Source organism: Melozone crissalis, unplaced genomic scaffold (genome assembly GCF_028551555.1).
Source record: "Melozone crissalis strain CALT ecotype California unplaced genomic scaffold, PUWL_Pcris_2 ptg000027l_1, whole genome shotgun sequence".
Classification (NCBI taxonomy): domain Eukaryota; kingdom Metazoa; phylum Chordata; class Aves; order Passeriformes; family Passerellidae; genus Melozone; species Melozone crissalis.
The window spans coordinates 40,615,587-40,637,454 of NW_026535805.1; the positions used below are offsets into that span (position 1 = coordinate 40,615,587).

The 21,868-nt window shown below is 37.8% G+C and overlaps 1 protein-coding gene across 1 annotated transcript in view; it reads right to left on the reverse strand.

Moving 5' to 3' along the window:
• The window catches only part of EYA4 (EYA transcriptional coactivator and phosphatase 4), a 121,731-nt gene that overhangs the window by 25,428 nt on the left and 74,435 nt on the right, over positions 1-21,868 (reverse strand). The window contains exons 3-10 of the mRNA XM_054279688.1: positions 19,137-19,261; positions 17,935-18,003; positions 12,845-12,937; positions 7,142-7,208; positions 5,081-5,223; positions 4,797-4,940; positions 3,832-3,911; positions 3,267-3,447 (exon numbers count right to left, since the gene is read on the reverse strand). Coding sequence (XP_054135663.1) covers positions 3,267-3,447; positions 3,832-3,911; positions 4,797-4,940; positions 5,081-5,223; positions 7,142-7,208; positions 12,845-12,937; positions 17,935-18,003; positions 19,137-19,261 — 902 coding nt within the window. The remainder of the gene's footprint in view (positions 1-3,266; positions 3,448-3,831; positions 3,912-4,796; positions 4,941-5,080; positions 5,224-7,141; positions 7,209-12,844; positions 12,938-17,934; positions 18,004-19,136; positions 19,262-21,868) is intronic.

Here is a 21,868-nt window from a genome sequence, read left to right on the forward strand (position 1 = left end):
GCTTGATTTGCTTTTTACCTACAGCAGTCTAAAGGAGAAACTGCGCTTTTCTTATCCTCTGTTTGCTTTAGAAATGAGGTCAATGCTGACAAAATGAAAACTTATTTAAAATTCAGCTCTGTAACATAAAAGAATGTGAGAAATTCTGGTACCAAAGAGTATTGAAAACATTAACATCATGAAGAGCTCCTACTGCAGCTTATGATGGACAGAAATTTTCATTACAATGCTTGAAATTTTTTAGCTTTCTCAATATCCAACACATGCCTAATAAATACACCTCATAGCCTCTTCCCACTGGGACTGTGAGCAGGGCCAGAGATCCAAGAGAACAGGAGGAAAATGTTAAAACCAGAGTATTGAATGACCTCTTTATCACAGATGTCCTTACACATCCAATACACTTGTCCAATATGAAGCTTTTCATGCTATGGAGACCTTGCAGCAGCTCCCATTAGCGGACAGGGAATTACAGCACCAAGTTACAAAGGGAATTACACATTACAAATGGAGGTGGTCTTTCATATCTAGGAGATTGTTTCCCACCTCCAGTTCAATGATGTGAACGTCCCCTCCTCCTTGTTAAAACATGGTTCTATGACTTAAGAAGAAAAAAAAGAGTTTGTGCAGTCTGAATAAAAGCCTAATGCTGTCTCCCAGAGAAGCTGTGAAGCGTGACTTCATTGTGGGTACCAAATTAAGCTTTGCTGCATCCCAGTAATGGAATGGGAGCTAATATCCTGTGGTGATTTGCCTCCCCTAACCCTGGATATATGATATCAAGGTGCCTTCACAGGAAGCTTTTATCCAGGCCTATATTATCTGCTAGAGTTTTATTTGCCCCAGATTAAATGTACTCATGTGTTCATCAAATATACTCAAGTGTACTTACGTCCTGAGACCTCACCTCCCAGTCCATCTGAGCTATCCCTGTTTGAGATGAAGTGCCCTAGGGGACACCTATTTATCTCACAAATACTCTTTGGTAAGGAGTGCATTTTGAAAAATCTTAATATAAGGCAGGCTCAAGGCAAGCTCAGAAGAGAAGTCCCTGGTTTAAGAAGATGAGCATTACACAAATGTGGAATGGATGAATTTCTGAGCCCCTTCATACTTTCCTTATGGATTGACTTTTGTTACATATCCTTACCAGACAGAGCAGCCAGAAGACAGGTCCAACATTACAGGCCTGCTTTTTCATTTTTTTCTGACTTGTAGTGTGTTATTGCTTGTCATGAATAGCAGAAAGAGTAAAGTCTATTTCAATTTTAATCTCATTTCCTTTACACAGTCAATAAATAAAATCGTAGCTGGTATTAACTCTTGATCCGATGGGGATTTATTATGCAAATGAGAAATCCTGTATGTGCAGATAGTACTAGAGGTTTTGATTAGATATTTGAATTAACAACTAGTAGAGATGCCAGAAGACTTAAGTGCCTTGCTGTGTTTAGTCTCAGGTTTTTGTTGGAATAAGTCTTAAGGACTTGTTTGACAGCAAGTGGACATGGTGAGTGCTAAAGAACTGCAGTATGATCTGTGATATCTGAAATTATCTCCCAGACACTGCCCCTCACCAATGGAAATTTATTTTTACTGTGACACAGAAGGGCACAGGCATGTCATGCATTCACAAAGTGGGTGTTGCACTCTCAGCAGAGGGACACATGATTGCTGCAACCCTTCACAGAAATAAGGAGCAGATGGGGGTGGATTTGTTAAACTCAGATGCTCAACCTACTTAACAAGAGAAAAAGTTCATATGCTTAAACAATCCACAACCAAGAAAAACCTTTACTGTTTCACAGATGTGAAGCCTTCAATACTTTTCCAACACGTACAAACTATTTAAGATTCCTTTTTTTTTGCCAATTCTATTTAATACTAATGGTACTCGTAAAAATACATGATACATTTACACAGTGTTTCTAGGAAACAGACACCTATGGGAGAAACAACATGGGAAACTGTCTGATTTTTCTCAAAAAATAATATGAAGGAATAACAAAGCAGCAAGTGAAAGTCCACAGGACATACACAGTCATCAAAACATGTAACTTGTGAGTACACTCCATACTCTTCTAAAAATTCCTTGCATATGATTTGTGCCTGTTATAGATATCCTCCACTTGTTGAAATTTCACTTGATTTCACATTACCTTTAGGCTCTTCCTAGATTTGCATTCTGAGACTACTGAATAACATTGCACTTTTCATCAAAAATCAAGGGAATATGTATCTCCGAGTCTTCCATACCATATCCATATCCATATCCATATCCATATCCCACCCCAAACATACACCCACAAACATATGCACTGTTACATCTTAAAAATCAGCCTGAGGAAAACATCTGGTAGGAAAAATTTCAACTAATTTATTTAAAATTCCAGTATTTTTAGCAAATTTAAGCAGTTCATATTATGTGCGAGCCCTTGCTTATACTTTTCTACGCAGTGTTACCTTTCATTTGTACAAATTCATTACAATAATACATTAGTCTTTCTATTGTATTTTTCAATAAGTTGTTAGGAAGATCTATGCAATAAGGTGATTTTGTGACTAAAGCAAAAATTCCTCCCCTATTTAGAGCCTAATCCAAAACCCAGTTTCTTAGACTTTTTAGAATGGCAGACACTGCCCACACTGGATGAGTGAAGCTGGTGCCCTTGAAAGAGACTGCTCTAAGAGTGCTGAAGAAAAATTAAAAACTGCCACTACCCTCCAGGGATGTCCTAGGAATGCAAGCAGCAGGCTACTGTGCTGTGGTGGCTGTGCACAAGAGGGCAGGGCTGGGCAGGCAAAGGGAGCCTCCTCATGTCTCCAGATAATGCTCTCCTTGCAAATTCAACTATTCCAATACAATTTTTCTTTGTGGTGCTAATAACTAATTTCTTTATTCTTGGTTACTTAAATTAGTGAATTAGCAAGCATGCCTTGTACAAATTTGAACAAAGTCCATGTGCTTTTAAGTGAAAAATGGTATCTTGCTTTAAATTCTTCCCAGCAATAATTCAGAATGTGTAGGTGGAAACAGCACTGTTCTACTACCAGTGATACAGACAACTATCTCAGTCTGCAAAAAGCTTTCTTTAATTAGCAAACAAACTGGACAGGTTTCCTAACTAACCAGTAAAATAGCTTATTTTGGGTGGTTTACATGACAAAGTTTTCTGAAAGGCACGAACATAAATATCAATATCCATGCAAGCTGAATATGGAAATCTTTATACAAACAGCAAATAAAATACAAAAACTGTTTTCACCTGAATGTAGATCTGCACCTGGTTGACTAGTCAAGCCAGGGAGAGAGTCCTGTAATTGGTAAGTTGATGATGATGAAGTGCCATCAGCCGTGTTGTTTGAGGTCATATATGCACCATATGTTGATGCTGAGTAATACTGTGCATACTGATTTTGGCCAAAAGCTGTGTATGAAGAATAATCCTGAAACAGCAGATGCAGCAGAGCACTCCATTAAGTACAGTAATGAGTGAATTCTTTCCTACTAAATATTTCTAAGCGTACAGTCATATGACTTTTGCTAGTGTTTTGAAGGCTTCATTTAGCATTCTTTTAAAATTCAAAAATATTTAGTGTCTTTTAATTTAAATGTATTTACTAAAAGACTACAGGGAAGCTGCTGAAATATTTAAGTGCTAAAATATGTAGCTAGGCTTCCAGTAAGAGTTTGATCATTTTCCACAGAAAATAGCATTAAACTACAGTGAGTCTCATTGAACATAACAGATCTAAATTAAAGTAACAAGCTATCTCTGGAGTTATAGAAGTCATTTTGTAACTGGCAAATAAAAATGGTTATATTCATACCTGTTGTGAACTACTGAAGTTTGTAGAATTCGAAACAGAATTGTTTGAATAAATAGTGGACGATGGTGTGAAACTAGAACCTAAAATTAAGAAATATAATTAACTCTGTGAACTTGTTTGTGAATCAAAATAAAACTCTAATTAGAATATTCCATGTTAAGGTATAGATTAAACAGAACAAAAAAGCCACTTGTATTTTCCACTAGAAGTATAAAGCATTGTAATGAAAGTTCAAAAGAAATTAAATACTACTTCCACACACACAGGCATACGTTCTTCTCCACACCATGCAAGGAAGGTCATCTCACCAATTTAGAAAGATTTTTCAGTTTATTGCATTCTCACTTCTCCTCAAATACTGTTTTTCTCTTTTGCCTTCATTTCTAATACTTCAGTGCTATGTTTGCAAAACCAGAACCTTTTCAAAAGACTATATCCGGGTGTTTTTAATCAATCTGTAATGAGGCATGTCCTTATTTTCAACATAAATCAGATGATTCATATTGCAGTTTGTAATATGCAGAAGATTACCCATTGTATAAGAAGTTTAAAAATGATTCAAATAAAATAGGTTATCAGTGACCAGAGGGTAATCAATGAATTATTAACAGAATAGCAAATGAAAGAATAAATATAAATTAAGGAGAAATTCTAAAAAATTATGTTAATCCAAGGAGAAACAAGTATCAAATTATGTCAGGAACATTATGTATCAAATTATACTCGGGAACATAAAAAACAAGGAAAAGAGATTTTTATATATTAGTAAATATAAAAAGTGCTTCCAGTCCTGCCACTAAAAAAATTAGTGCATTTCACTCCATTGAAAAATCCAAAAGAAGGCTCAAGTAGGGACTGCATTCCATGCCCAGATCTGAAGTAACAGATGATGAAAATGGCAACACATATGCCTATTAGCACTGGGAAGGAATAGTTAGCTTTAAATTTTAGAGGTGGCTGCTCACCTGGCATCTGGTAGGAGTAGGGTGTTTGGCCTGGCTGTGGGGTGGAAAACCCTGGGCTGTAACTGAGGCACCCGCTCTGCAGAGGAGATTGGGTCTGCGAGAGCCCACTTTCCGTCTTGATGCCTGGCAACATTACACCCAAATCTGCGTAAGAAATTAATTTTCAACTGATTCTTTAAAATATTTTGTTACGGTTGGGAAAACAAAAAAGAGAAAGCAAAAATGGCATTGCAGCCGGCACTGCTTTTATTAGTAGGCAAGGTGAATAAGAAGTGGTCAAATACCGTAGGTGGGCAGGCTGTAGGGCTGTCCTGTCTGTGAGTAGGCCGTGTACACCGCGGGCTGCTGCATTCCCGAATACTGCGCTTGTCCGGCATAGGCAGACATTGTTTGAGCTGCTGGTGTAGAAAGAATGTGCGGATAGGGCCTAAATATCAGGAAAAATAGCATTACTGTGGCAACAAATACTTTGTATGTTGATTCAAGCAATAAAGTAAAGAAAAAGGTTTAAAGATGTCCAAAGGCAGTTCATTATTCTGCCAACTGCTCCTCTTCTGGGATTTATTCCATCCCCCACTGGAATAAGCTGAAAGACACTCTGTCCCACATTGCCCAAGGAACAGTGAATATTTTACGCTGTCCCATCACTACAATTTAATGCTTAAGATACTGTGTCCACTTTTAGGTGGGCTGTGCCACTGCTGCATGTCTTTATATGGATTTAACATCTTTCAGCCGAGATCAGAAAGCTTCAATTAGAAAAGCCTCCCCAGGTTTTTAATCCAGTGGAGGGAAACTTGGACTAGAAGAATAGAGGAAACACAGAGGTGAATGTTGAAGCTAGTACATTATGTCATCTGTGTAGGTTCTGCTTCAACAGACATGTAGATGTAGCCCCTAGCTTCAATGGGAGATGGATCCTACCCATGGAGAGCAGCATAAAAAATACTGACACCAGTACTTTGGTAACCAGATGGACTTTAAATGTTCGGAAAATATGGGCTAGGAAAATAGAATGGAAATAAAAATGGTCTTTTATTTGTGAACACTGAGGTTTTATAGAGATTGAATAAAATCAAGTTTAAAATTTTTGCCCTCCAGAGTTGCAAAAATATACAGAGAAACATTTTTCTTGGATTGTTTTGTAAGTCAAGTAAGACTTTATGGACCAAGAGTTGAATAAACACACTCTGCAGAATTACGCTAACTGAAACCTGGCCATTAAAAGCCATGACTAAATTTCAGATTCCAATTTTTAATTTTTTTTCCTTTCTAATTAATTCAGTAGAGTTGGCAGCATTTACTATCAGAAAAGGATTACTCATTAATTTAGATGCCAAAAAATTGTAACAGTAGATTGAAAATTCTATTAAACCTTGTAATGTATTTGGCCAAAAGTACCTAATGCAGTTTGCCAAAACCTGTTCAAATTGGAATGATGGTTCTTACTTCAGGCACCTACTTTCTGTATTAATAAATTTTGGCTACTGTCATAAGATTGCAAATTTATTTTAAAAAATCTTGAAAGAGCTTAATTAGCTCTTGAATCTTTAGATTCAATGTTTTCTCTGTACCAAAGTCACACTGATAGCTGTATCAAATAAATGGAAACAAACAGATGGCATACTGGAATCAAAAATCCTTGTGCACAGGACAAGCAAACTAATATACTGCCAACTGCAGCAGTTTCATACATCTTTGGTGCTTCTTCCTAAAGTTCTCACTCCTGGATTTGTATGATTGCCCAAGAGTCAGTTTCCCCCCACCAAAAAAAAAAGGCATGAAGAAATTTTTTATTTCTAACAACATCCGTTGGCTTAAAAATAATAAGATTAAAAGCTAATCCAATTTATTTGATTTTTAAATCTTATGATATCGGAGAGGGACAAGGAAAGGGTGGTTCATGATTGTGGAATGTTTGGAAGCGTTTGGCAATGCTGGCCTTGGAAGGGTCAGGGACAGGGTTACCCCCCAGTATGCAACTTGTGCGTGCAATTGTGATTTCTATATATAAACTGACTTCTCCAAAATATATCTGTATATATTCCCTGCACATGCTGTTAATATGCTGATGTCTGAGAATGCAACAGTCTGATTATTTTACTTCTGTTGTGTGCTGATATTCAAGGGTGTTTCTTGTGCAGCAACACTGCACGAAGCAGGATCTTACTCTGTAGACACACACGGAAAAAAAAGTTGGAGAGGGAGTCAGTACCGGAGCCAGTACCGTGGCTTAAGAATTTTCCTTTTTCTCTGTTTCTCCTGCTGAACACTTGTTTGCAACAAACCACAAAACTGCCCACAGCCAAGGTCTATGAAAGACTAGAAGAGGTGCAGACACTAACTTGGAGGGATATATCTGTGGAGAGTACTGGTGCGCTGATCTGGGACTGTAGCCACTACTTGTTATTACTGCAAAACAGAAAACAAGAGTACAGCAGTTAGAAACACCATGAGACCCACACAGACACACAGTGTGAACTAAAGCAGAAACATTAACAGAGAAGCCTATTGAAATGGACAGCTTTTCAAGGAAGCAGATGTCATCAGTACCGCAACATTAAAAAAAAATAAATTAAAAACTTCCAAATCTTTTTCTGTTGTGCAGAACTCTATAGTTAGCATGGGTGTGTCATGTTTTCTCAACTTGACTAACATTTCTGAGTATATTGCAGAGGCATGTGTTTCATACATCACCACACACTGTAGATCTTTCAAATTTGCAAGTTGTATTAAAAGGGGTAGTTAAAAAGAATCTTGGGATCTAACATATTTCATGGGATTGAAGTAACATACACATATCTTTATAGTCTCACATTAACAAGAAGTTCAATTTTGGAAAATCATGTTTTATATGGCTGTGACTAATGTTAGTTAGCTTAGATGATGGAAGATACTGGATTGAGCACTGGAAAGCAACTACCATTCTTTAAAAAGAGGACAAGTAGAATATAGCCCCTCAAAACAGCATATTTATTTTAAAGTATGTATAAACAGTCCTGTTCAGTAGCCATCCAAATTGCGTGTATCTATACTACTCACAGCTGCATTCTCCAAGAAAGCTAACAGAACAATAGTCATAACCCATTAAAATTTCATCCAGAAGCAGCGCTCACATTGGATTAATTCCAAGTGTTTGGAAGTCTCCCTTTCCTTTAGCCATCTGTCTTGACTAAGACAGATGTATTCCAAATATATGTACTCTAAAGTGTTGAACCAATCCCTTCAGAGCAAATCCATACTGGGCAAACATACAGAGTGTCTTTATTAGGCCATCTGCTGTTCATTCACTTTTCAAAAGATTAAAGTAGTACACAATGAAGCACTGGAATTTCTTTAGTCTAATCAATCATAGTTGTACTTCAAAGTGTACCCTCTTCCTGAGTTATTCATAATGGTAGTAGAAATGAACATTCTGAATTTTATAAGTGACAAATAGGTTTAGGTTCCTGACTATTTTATGAAACATGATACATTTCTACATCCAGCCCTAATTAATGTCTCTCAGATCTACTGCTTTGAACACACAGAGAACTTCATATTTTTAAAGATAGTTTAAATGCATTTAGAATGTGTAGAACTTAAAAGGAAAATACAGTAGAAGAAAAACAATTAACTTCTTTTTAAAACATGCAGGTAAGTATGGCTTGAAAGTAAAGAATTGGATAATGACTTTTAAAACATGTGCCATTAGATTTCATAAAAGAGTTGCTGTTTGAAAACATATTGAAGGTTTGCCTATAATGGAAATCTGCTAAATTTAATTTTGTGTGGATATTGTTTTTGAGGGTTTTTTTGAGAATCACTTTCCATGGTTTAGAGCAATCTGCTACATGTGCAGGCAGCTATTCCCAGAGTCAGACAAACCTATAGCTGTTTCTATCAAAGTAACTGGTTCATAGAACTCCAAAGAATGCTCTTGGTTATTTCAGGGTTGATGAGTAATTAATCTTCCCTGTTGTAGCTCTGTGACCTTTCTAAAGACAAACAATAGCAGCAGAGTGACCTTGGTGGTTCTCAGGGCAAGGAACTTTTGTGATCCATTATCGGCTTATTGGATCATTTTAGCCATACTGCTTCACTTTTTGTCTCATCATTTGCTGGATGACAGCTCAATCAATTAATCACTTGGCTTAAAGCACATTTACCATGCCACTCCACCTTACGTAAACTACAAAAAAAAAAATTAATTACTATTAATTTAAATAATTTCAGCTATCAAAACCTAATCATTTTCAGCAAAAACTGTCCTGCTTGCCTTTTCATTCTTTCTGAATATACCTTATTTTTAAAATTCAGACAAGAAAATAAAATACTTTTGGAATGTCTCTGATTTTAAATTTCCTTGTTTTTATCCCCAGTTTTCCCTGATGATCCAGTTGTAAGGAAGAGAAAGAGGCAAGACTAAAAAATCCATTCTTTTCACTGTTTATATGTAGCTTGTCCCTGCAATTTGTCCACTACAAACTGAGATGTTTGAGAAACATTTCAAAGTGTGAGGCCTATCAGAAGAGAACATTGTGACCGAGTGGAGCCTGCAGACCACACCTGTATCTCACAGATGAAACTGCTAATTCTAAGGGTTATCAAACTTTTTCAACTTTGGCTGCTGGATACCCTCCTGACATCTCTTCTCTGAGGACTGCTGGCAGTGGAGGAGATGATGGAGTCAGGTTCCTCTGGGTTTTGTGGTGCTTTATACAGGCATTATATGAACGGAGCTAAATACTCTTTTGTGGTGCTTATGTTAAAAAAACAAAACAAAATAAAACAAAATTGTTTCTTCTCTGAAAAACTCAAATATTCTTAATACTTCAGTACTTGAAATTACCAGAGGAATGCCCTTCAGGGCAGGTATAAGACCCTTGATCTCTCCAGTTCCCATTACTGTTGTTTGACAGAGGGGGCAAGCTGACAGCCAGCTCTTACCAAGGTGGTTGTGGAGGACTTAAATGATCATTAGCTGTTTTAATAGCATGTGTTTGGTTCAGTATATTAATATGGGCTGGAGTTTTGTATATTTTCATTACGTATCTGGAAAATTCTCAGCAAAAAGGTTAGGTTAAAAAGGCCTCATTTAAGTAGCATCACAATCTCTATGCACAAGGGAACCAAATGTAGGTCAAACAGCAGTGACATTCCCTAAGTTCATCTTCATAGCCTTCAGAAATTGTTTTCTATACCTATAAACTGTATTCTGTACCCTGTATGTAATAAATACTAAGTAAAAACAATGAGACCATCAAATACCTCTCTCTCCACTCCACTAAAATGATAAAACAGTTCTCAAATTAATCCACAGTTGTAAGCAATATATACACAGTATTACAGTATAGCAGCTGCAACAAACTCTCAGTGCATGAAACTCTCAGTTAAGGGCTGTGAACCTCTCCCAGTCCTGTGAATGCCCACCCCATGGGAGCGTGCTGCAGAATCACAGGGCTGCAAACTGAGGACACTAATTACCAACTGCTGCTCTTTGAAGAAGGAGGAGGAGGAGGAGGAAGGGGGGTGCACAATGGGTCTCCTCACCTGGCTAACCCATGCCCAGAGGCACAGCATCTCCCAGGGGCAGCTCTCCAGCACAGGGGAACGGGGCCCTGAGCATGAGCTGCAACACATGGGCTGCAGCCCTGAACAGGGGCTTCCCAATCCCAGGAGAGCTGCCACTCTAAATTCAAGAGATCTGTGTGCTTTATCTTTTCAATCAACAGCTCACAGAATCAGTTTTCTGTGGAGTCTAATCTGTCTCTCCTGCCCTGTACCTGACACAATTTGTTTGACCATCACTTACAGTGGTCATTAGGGACAGAGATGACTGCTTTACACCCCACCTGGCTTGTTGAGCCTTCTGCTCAGTTCCAGGACAGGTCATGTGTTTTGACTGCTCTTGGAGCAGGGAAATCAATCTAAATGGGTAGAGTGTTTGAAGGAGAGGATTTCTGCATGGCAGACTCTCAAATGCATCTCAGCACCATGAGTTCTCTTTTCACCCATGCCTCATTTCATAAAATACAGAGAAGTGCTGGCATCATGACTTTGCCATGGTTGGGAGTAACACCTATATGTCCCTCATTTTCAGAAAAAAGACAAACTGTTCAGTGTCGGGCTTTGCTATGCATTCTTTCAGTCACAGGTGGCTCATTTGAAACAACATCTGTCTACTAGTCAGCATTTACTGGTTTTGACAACACACTAAACTTCCCAACTAACCAGTTAGGCTGAAAACTCAGAGAAATCCTGGTGTTGCTGAGTTTTTACCACTCTTTAGCACTTCTCCCATAAAATTAGAGGAAAAAAAATTGTCTGATTTTGTAGTACAAGTAAAAGGCAAGCACAGAAGTAACACATTCAATCTTTAGGAAAGGCTGAGTGCGTTATCAGGGCAGCTCTGCGTCTCGCTCTGATGATGAAGACTGCACATCACCCAGACAGGCAGACTATTGATTTCCCACTGAGAATGACTGTACTCATTTACTGCTTGAGTTTGTGCACTAAACTGAGAATCAGGTTCGTATTTCTTGTGAGTACGCAGGTGGCTAACAGGCAAAAAAGGATTATGCAAGGCTCAAATTCCTGCCTTTTTTTAAATCTCTTTTTTTTTGAGGCACCAACTTTCCAAACATGCAAAGTGTAGAGATCTCAAGACTTCTTTTGAAGTCAGTGGAAGCTGATGGGTGAGTGGCACCTGGGGAAATCAAGCTGTTACTTAGTTATCTAAACCTGAGCTGAAGGCTGCAATTCTTGTCACTCCGATGTTGCCTTAGCCATAGAATAAAACTCAACTGCCTTAAATACATGGCAGAAGCTGATAAAACTTCACCAACAATGAAAAATCATATATAGAGCTGGATAGTTTATGATTAGTAATCATTACTAATAAAATTTTAGCATTGAGTGAAAACAGAGTGAAAAAGAAAAGCTAAATTTTTGCCCAGACTATTTAATTTTTATGGAACTTTTTCGTCTTTAGGCTAAGGTTCCTCTCAGTACAATTATAATGAGGACAATGAAAATTAAAATGAGGAAATTTTTCTAATCAGAAGTAGTAAATACTTTAAATCCCACAAAATACCTTTTCTTCAGACAATAAATTAGTTATAAATACTTTTCTGAATAATTAACTTTTGGGTTTAACTGATGGCTAAAAGACAATCCCAAAACCTGATTAAAAAAAATTAGTTACACAGAAACATCATGATTTCCAAAATATTTTAAATAGGGCTTGACTACCTAAGTCTACCTAAGTAACAATAGCATCAGTGTGGCATGTGATTTGTGGCTTTGGTGTTTCATTTCAGTCAGGCCATTACTGAACTCATATTTCCAGATGCAAAACTTACCCTCCTTCCTCTCCTCTTTAATATTATAATTAGCAGGACGCAACTGAATGATTAGAAGGCTGATTATCTGTACTTTTCCACAGTTCATCACATTTTAATAATTTATAAGGATCTACTTAAATAACTGTTTGTTTGAATTTTTTGAGAAGTAATTGAAGCCTATGATTATTTAAAGTAAAACAATTTTCTTGGAAAGAAAGTAGCTCATCCCAGTGGAAAGAGACTAACATGGCAATCTGGTCAGTGTTTAAAGTAAAACACTGCTAATAGCAGTAAAAGGATTAGCACTGAGTCATAAACCTTAAGATTTGAAACTGCTCAAATTAGCATGGCTGTTACAAATACAATCCCATTTTTTTTCCTAATATCATACGAGACTAACGCTGAGAAAAAAGATCTACAGTATCATAATAACAGGATTATTTTGAGACTTTTGCAAACAGCAGTGGTCTAAGGCATCATTATTAGGCATTCTTTAAGATCACACCTCACATAAATTGCTGAGTTGCATTTACAAAAATGAAATATCTATTATTGTTATTGTTATTGTTATTGTTATTGTTATTGTTATTGTTATGTATAAAATACTATAATATTTTATAGTAGCTTTGTAAAGATTGCTTCCATGCAAATGTTCACTAGTGATGGCAATTAAATGCTGCATTAATGTGCATCTAACAAAAAGTCATTTTATTATGGCTTTACCTGACCCAGTAAAAGTGTCAAGCGATGCATCTCCAGTTGTTGTTGCTGTTTCACTGTTGTTCATGGGTTCTGTTTTGACTGCAAGAAGAGACACTACATAGGAGAATAAGTAGACATGAGATTTTACTTCTAGATTTGTACTGGAGTCCTCATGCCAGTCTCACTAATGGTAGTCCAGCTCAAACAAGCCCACGTGCAACAGCTTCAATCTTTGCTCTAGCACCATACTGAGACAATTGACAGGAATCTGACAGGAATGCCCATTTATCTGCACAGCTCTGTACCTGTGCATTCATCCAGCTATTGGTTTTGGCAACTGGAACATCTCTGGGGGAGATTTCACCATAAATTTGATTGATTCTAACAATATCCTAAGAGTAGCATAGAGGAAGGAAACATTAACTGTCAAGGGATGTAGCACATAACAGAAATAGTTTTGCCTGACAAGTAAAACAATTGTAATATGGTTTCATGATAATACAAAAGGAAATTACTTTCACAGTGCCAGCATGTTGCCTTTTCCCTTCCCATTTTACAGAGTCTGTGAGGGTCTTTTTGAGCTAGGCCACCAACAAGCAATTTTTCATAACTGAAGAGAGAAGTTTGAAAGAAAAAAAAAGCCAAAGAACTAGAGTAGGACACAAATGACAGCCATGACAAGTCAGCTTCTTAATCAGAGGTTACCAAACAGTTTAGTCTACTCTGAACTCAAATTTATTTCTTGGGGATATTCATGCAGTCTTACCATCCAAGCTGTAACTGAAAGCACAAAAAGCACCACAGAAGCAATACAGATTTCTGTAATTAAGCATGTTACCTGGACAGAACATTTGGCATGGATTTTTGTAATGGAATTTGGGAACCAGCCATCCAGCTGATGTGGTAAGAAAGAGCAGTAGAGAATGTGCTGCAGCTCCTCATAGCCTGTCTGACTGGCAAATGTGGAAGCCTCAACATATGAATGCAATTTCTTCATGAAGGGCTGGGCACAAACACTCATCACACATTTCTGGATATCACAGGCTGGTGCCCAGGGCCACATAGAGAAGACGCAATGAAGACCTGCACAAGCAACCACCACAGCTGCCTGCCAGGTACCCAAATTCCGAGGGCACAGCCTGGGATTTGTGAAGAAGCCTTTGCTGTGACAGGCAGCCTGGCAGAGCCCCCCGGCAGGTCTAACACAGGCCAAGGGGAGGCGTTCTCTGCCAGCTCGTCACCTGACGCCTCTGAGAGGCCTCAGCTAAGCTGACCAAAGCTCTCATCTGTCAACATCACTGCAGCCACGTTTGACTGCACTGGCAACAGCAAAGGAAAGGGGGGAATTTCATGTTCTGAGCTGGCAATGTATTTAAAAACTGTGGCACAGATTCATGTCACCTAAATCAAGCGTATAAAAAGTGCCCACTAATCTCCCTTTATGTTTAGATGAGACAGAAGGTACTTCCAGAGGTTGATTCCAAGTGTGGCCTGAGCTGCCCTCAAGCTCGCCGTCCCTCATACAGGCAGAGGAAAAGGCTGTGCAGGAGATAAATAAAGGACTTTGTTTCCTCACAGGAAAAATGTCCAGAACAACACCTACAGACCCACTCTGCTATTCTTCCCTGTGTCTGTGAGCACTGTGAGTTGTTCATTGCAAATTGCACAGCTACCAGTAAAGCTGCCTGTGACAAGCCCTGTGTGAGCTACCTCTCCTACAAATTCAGATTCCACGTCCAGTCACACTGCCTAATGGATCTTATTCAGGAAGTCACATGGGATGCTGCTGATGCCTACAATTGTACAAGTGACCTGGGCTGAAGTCAGAGGGACACCTGTTTGGATCAAGCAGGAGAAATTGGGATGCATTTGTCTCTGTGACTGCTAGAGTGCCCTGCAGCGTTACTGGTGCACCAGTGCCAAACAAACCAAGTAGCCCCTTCTGGTTTCAGCCATACAGTTGCATCTTTCCATCTACTGTCTCAGATTAAAAGCTTTTTGAATGTGTGTCTTTTGAATGTAAACTTCTTTTCATTATTGTTTCTCTTTCATAAAACTACCATAAATAGTAGTTAAAACTCCTAAATAGTCTCCCTGCAAGCAGCGGGATATTAATTCAATATGGAATCATTAGGGAAGAATTTCAGCCACATTTTTGCAAGCTGTCATGCACTCCTCATTTTGCTAGCTATTATCTTTTCAATTAAAAAAAATAAGCTGTGACAAAAACAACCCAAAATGAAAAAAAGTAATTCTTAGGAGCAACAGAGTAATGAGTCATTCCCATTTCTATAATTATTTGAGAAGGATGTGATTTTATTTTCATCATATCAATAAAACACATATCAAGAAAAGGTTCAAGGGCCATTTGTCACAAAATGATGGTCTCCATTAAACCTCTCAGTCATGTGGAACATGTGTGATTGCCTGAAGTATCAAAAGTATGTAAATTAATTTATTTGCTGATTCCTACATATGGATGCCTCTATGCAGTTTTGCAAAGTCTGGACATCTACCTACATGAAAAAAAGTACTTTTTAGTACCTTTATCTCTTTCTGCTTAAGAAGGTATTTCACTATTGTACATAGTCAGCTACAAATGTTCAGTACTGCATCCAAGGAGACAGTATGTGTTTAACTGTTATATTTAACAAAAACGTCAGTCATGAATTGAAATGTTTACTTTAGAATTGTGTCTAGTTCTGGTTAATGCCAGCTGCACTGCACTGCCATCAGCAGGAATAGACACAATCTTTTTTCTTTCCCTGTCAAGAAAATAATCTAATACAAAAGAAACTCTCTCCTGCACTTAACTTGAGGAAAAACATTATATTGGCACTGAATTTTGCTGGAAAATACCTATAGAAATTGTTTTTATATGTGCTTGACTTTAAACAGTTCTATTTTTTTGCATTCAGATTTCATGACAGTAAGGAGTTCATCAAGGTCCTTTCTCAGTGTAGCTGGAAATTTTTACTACTACCTATTTTTCTTTATGCTTTATGTCATTAAATAAAGAAGGGAAAAAGCACAAAGCTAACTAAGAAAAAAGAAAATATTCTAACATCACTTTAAGAGAACTAATTTTTTTTTGTTTGTATTTTTTGTTTGTTTTGTTTGTTTTGTTTGTTTTGTTTGAATGTATTGAAAGAGTGAAAATAAAATGAGAAGCAACCTCTAACTGGAAATACATTTGAGTGCTGCTAGGAGTGAAGACTGCCCATGTTCTGCTTTCAGATGGGATAGAGCAAGCAGCTGTGTGCTGCTTAGTTGCCAGCTGGGCTTAGACCATGACAACACAGGGACAGAGCAGAGCTACAAACATCATCAGGTGCTGGGGCACGTGGTGCACAAGGAGCCCCAAGAAGCTGGGCTTGTGCTGTCCTAGGAAGAGGAGGCTGAGGGGAGAGCTAATTGCTGCCTGCAGCTATCTGATGGGAAGGTGCAAAGATGACAAAGAACAAAGGCACACTCACCTCAAAAGGTGCCCTGGGAAACAACAGGTGAGAACAGATACAAGCTGCACTAAGGGAAAAATCCAATTAGATGTAGGAGGAAAATTCAATGCTGCCTTGAGCGACACGAATCTAACAGCGATGTTGGCTCTGCTCTGAGCAGTTCTTGGCCCAAATGGCCTCCAGGGATCTCGTCCAAACTTCATTATTTTAAGGCTAACTCGGAATACAGCTCCCAACAAGCAACAGCTTCTACAACAGACCTTGATGAAAGGACTTAGCAGATCAAAATGACTGCTACTCTGCTGACCACTTTTTTATTTTCTCTAAAGTATTACTCTGTGTTAAGGACTGAAAATGAATGCAGGGTTTTAGGGGCAAGAGGTGCTAATACCATGCATGAGGGAGGACAAGCAAGTGCAACAGAAGTTACAGCAAACAAATCTAATTTTAAAAGCTCATGTAGAACAATAAACCACACAGCTTGCCATAGGAATGATTTTCCTCTTTCTTTTAGCAGGGCTTAAGAGTTTTTCTGGGAATATACTCAACTAGAAGCACAATTCTAAATATTCTACTGTCTATAGAAAATCAGATTTAATACAAGTAACACACTGTATTTCCTCGCTACTAATAATTAGTACTTAAATTGTTACCTTCCACATTTACCTGAACATGCTGAACAACTAAAAGAGGAGACAGCCCAAGTCTGTCTCAGTCTTCCTTAAACTCAAAATCTTGTCATTCAGCAGCAGCATTCACATGGAACAACTTATTCTAGTGCAAATGATCTTTTGTGCTCAAGGCAACTTTTTTTTGGTAAATTTTCTTTGCATTTATGTTTTACAAATGGCAAGCTGATTCTGAGGGATTTTTTAAAACAACAAGTTTTTTGAAATCTTCCTAACTTTAGTCCAAACCTGTACAATTTAAGCACTTTTGTAATGACATGTAGAGAAACTTAGTGATGCATGTTTACATCTATGATTAATCCCATATGTACTGTAATGATGTCACATATAGAGTCATTATTAATCCTTACAACTTCTGACAATTAATAATACATGTCAGGAAACTCATAAGTGAAAACAACAGCTTGGAAAATTTGGCCAAAATTTTGTAAAGTGGCAAGTTACATGTGGCAGCACATTAGACATAAGCTTTGATTAATAATGAAAGCCTTAGTAGGAGTAAGAACAATACTGTCAACCTTGACTTGTGCTCAGGTAATCATGCAACGTTTTACTTAAAAACAAAAGAAAAGCAAATGGGCATTCTGTGAAAATTCCATCGGTCTGACTTCCACCAATGCTGACTACTGGCACTTCCCAGCAATGCTGAACACCACAAGACAATCCCAGTCACTCAGAGCATGTAGACAGCTAAGCTAATTATAAGCGGGTTAAATTCTCCTTGCTCATCAAATGACTTTCAGAGCATTGTAAGATAACTGCTCATAGCAACTTCCTAACAGTTTTCTGGCTGTGGGAAAAGCCTTTGAGAAAGGGTATGAAAAAATGCTTGGGGTGAGGGGGAACCCCATGAGAACTGAGTTCAAACTGCAAAAGAGAAGACCAGAGCAAATGGAGAGAGATGTCACGCAGCAGCCATGGGGACACACCACACACGCATGCACTGTACCAGGCTTTCTCATACTTGTTGCAGAGGAGGGAGTACTGCAACTCAGCAACCAGTCTGCAGTATTTAACACAGTCATGTTGTCTCCTGAGAACAGCAATGTTACAACAGTTCATTCTCCCAATGTCTGTTCAGTGTAAATGAATGGTCTTCAAGGCAAAGCAGTATTTTGGCATTTTAAGTCAAGCCTTTTAACAGAACTGTATTGGTTTTATGGGTATTATTTTAACTGGTTTATTTATGCACATTGTATAATATAGAGGCATCCAGTTACTAGTGTTCTTTAATAGCATGCTGGAAGTTTTCTCTATTTTTTATGCTGGAATAAGGATTCTGTTTAAAAATACGGTTCAGCCCTTCTTTGCAGAGCTCAGTTACCCTCCCAGGCACATCCACTTGTTATTGACATTGATAGACTTTTATTTAAATGGAATAAGTGAATAAAATGCTGTACCTTGTGGCCAGAAAGAACAAGCCAAAAAAATTTTCTTAGTACCAACTGCTAAAATAGACAGTAATGTATAAACTGTAAAGAAGGAACTCTAGTTTGACTCATATCCATGGTGTCACTTTCATGGACTACACCTCAGAATGTGGCACCCAGCCTCCCACTGCTATGGTAGAATTGGTTATCTGAAACCATTGGAATATCTGTATCTGTATGGCAGTGTTACAGCATCACCTACAGTATTAATGACCAGTTGCTGCTGAGGAAAACAAACAATCCCTTTATTACAAACTTTCATTACCTCCCAAGAAGTGAAATTCATCAGCAAAAAACCTCCATATTTCCTGAGTCTAATTGTGATGCACTTCTCTTGATAATGATTTTAATTTAACATAAATGCAAATAACTCAGGGAATAAGAGTAAATTATTACTCATCAAGGAAGTATGACACAGAAAATACAATTCATTTTTAAGTTACTAACAGGTATAAGCAAACATGAACCACTGTACTCAAATCAACCATTCAAATCAACCAAAATTTTCCTTATTTCATCTTTGCACCTTGTTTCAGTTCTGCCTCTTACTTTAGCTGGTGCAAATCAAAGAAGTGATGTTGGAATTAGAAATTTACACTTGTATGACTGCCAATTTTTCATCATTCTTGCTGGATTTATAAATGGGTATACGGTAATTTTTGAAATTATGGTAAAAAATGCATATGACTAAAAACTAGGCAAAACTCTCTGTGTGCAAGCTGTGTCTTATACTTACCTCCTGTTCCATTTGTTGTGACTGATGTGCTACTGAGATTAGATTTATCCAATTTGGAACTACCTGGTGCATCACTACTTCCAACAAGATTATGAGGACTGGCTAGATCCTGCATTTCCATAGACCTGTTAAAAAACAAGGTGACAATATTAATACATTGTGATACTATCTAAAATATTCTGCTTTTTCTATAATAACTTTTTTTTTTTTTTTTAATATGGAGGGTTTGAAAAGCATCCAGGCTAACAAATCAGTGCAGGTTCCTTTGATACCTTTGCTTTTTACCAAACCTAGGAAAGTAGTTAACAGCAACATTGTCACTATTTTCCATTTTTCCTTTAGATATTATGAAGTGACATGGGCTTATGAAACTTCCCCTGAAACACACCACAGAATTTGTGCATAAGAAAGCCAAAACGGGAACTTCTGCCTCTCATTATCTGTATTCCAACCACCTGCAGTTGCCGCATCCACACTGAATTACAGGAACAGCCCATATAAGTGAATGAACAGAACTTTTGTGCACATCTGGAAAATTCTTCACTCCTACAAATATACATATTCGTCTTGGATCTCTTGATACTTGTTTTCTTGTGCGTAATTTCTGGGAAGCTTGCAAAATTTCAGGTGGATTTAGGCTGCCATGAATTGCAGCCTCACAGTTACACTGGGGGCCTGTAGATGGCTTTCATGCAGTGACAACAGATTGGCCTTTCTCAGACAAAGACAGAGCAGACAAGGAACATTTCTTGTTAGACCGGTAATTGCAATCCAATTTGCAGTCTGTGCTCGCCCACTCCTTCTTCATTTATATATTAATTACACAGATTTTTTTCCCCCAGAGAAACAGTTTTCCTATATATGTGCAAAGTTGCCAGCCCATGTGTAACAAGAGAATGATCTACCATATGTGTACTCCAAAGGCCAACAGAAAGATTGACTTACAGAGGATGTGAAAGCCCTATTACATGGTAGAAGGCTGAGATGGAGAGGAAAGAGATGAACAGTTGGAATGGTTCAGTAACCACAGCTCCCAGGTATTCATATTCTGACCAGGGCAATCAATGGCAAATCATTAAGGGCAATACCCAACATCTTAAGAATTTATTTCAAGTTTCACTTTGAAACTGCCTATCTTCTGTGCTCCACAGATCCTGCTCTGTGGAAAAACAAACAAAACCCCACCACCTTTCCATCAAATATGGGTCTGCTGGCTGAAACTGGATTTTTTCCCCTCCAGAAAATGAAATTATCTGGCTTTTATACTCCAAATTCTGCTGATCTCCTGGATGATTTAATCCCTCACATTACATTAATTTAACCCAAGACAGAGCTTTCATGTCTTGAATATATTTGAGAAAATTTAGGAAATACTATATCTCAACTGGGAAAATAAAAGGAAGCTTTATCCATAGCCACATGAAGCAAAGAAACCCATTTACTCAAGTAAATGAAGAATCCCATTTACTCAAGTAAAGGACTAAAAGTCAACAATGAGATGCTCTGGCTAAGCCATTGGTAGGATAGCCTGCCCAGCAGCACTCTGGATAAACAGGAAAAAACTGGTTTTGCTGCTGGCCATGCATCAGCAGGTAAGGATTTTACAGCCATATTCAAGGAAATGAAAAGGCAAAAGCTGAGATTTGAACTGCATTGAACACAATTTCTTCATCTAATTGTATATACATTTCTACATCTCTGTCAGCAATGCATTTTATTTGTTGTCTACTGGAAATGTGATCAGTTAGATGAAATAAAATGAACTCAGGTTGTTTACAAGTCTGCCAGATTTTGTTTGGCAGTTTCTGTACAAGTAAAGCAGCTAAAGGTTAAAAAAAGTCTATGAGTTTCCATCTTGTATGTATTTAAGGGAGCAGAAGAATGCTACACAAAATAAACAATGCGTGTTTCACCGCATACACAGCGTAATGCTCCACACGTGTTCACTTGGCAGTTTTAAATATCATCATTTCCTGTTGAAGTATGATCAGCACACAGATACCTAATGGGCAGTTCCAGCTTAGAAAGTTCACACGTGTTTTTTTCCCCTTGTTTTGCATGTAAGTTGCCACAATTTCCAATTTCTTTTCAGATGGGCACACATCATTGCCAAAGATGCAAACACTTCAGCAGCATTTTAGAAGCAAAATCACTGGTTCACCTACCTAGTGTTTTTAAGTATCCATTTTAAGCACTTTTCACAGTCAAATGAATCAGCTTTTCTTAATCAAATCAGATCTTTTTTTCATCAGAAAACTAGGTCCACTAACTCTCATTTTCTTGGCAAAGAATATAAAGAATCAAATTTTGTAAAACGAATACTTTTTGTTCCAAACAAGCACGAAAGCTTCTGTGCAGAGAAGTATTTTTATCACCCTAATTTATTTTCTGTAACAAAAATGACATCCCATCCACAGACATGGCAAGTTAATTAACTAAAAGCATTTTTAAATAGTGCCTTCACAAATAGACATTTTTTCTGCTGGAGTAAAAGACATCTTGTACTTATTGGTAGTCTATTCAGAATAAAAAGGATATCCAAACCAATAAAATTTTCACAAAACCATGTGTATACATTGTATTATCCTGGGTGCTCCATCCTGTGTGAACAAGTACAGGGATTACTTTAATATATCCCTATGTGATTTATTTACAGAAGTGCACATGTTGCCTTCTGTGTAACATATATAATTCAATTCACTTTTCTGGATATATTTAGTTTACCTTTAGCC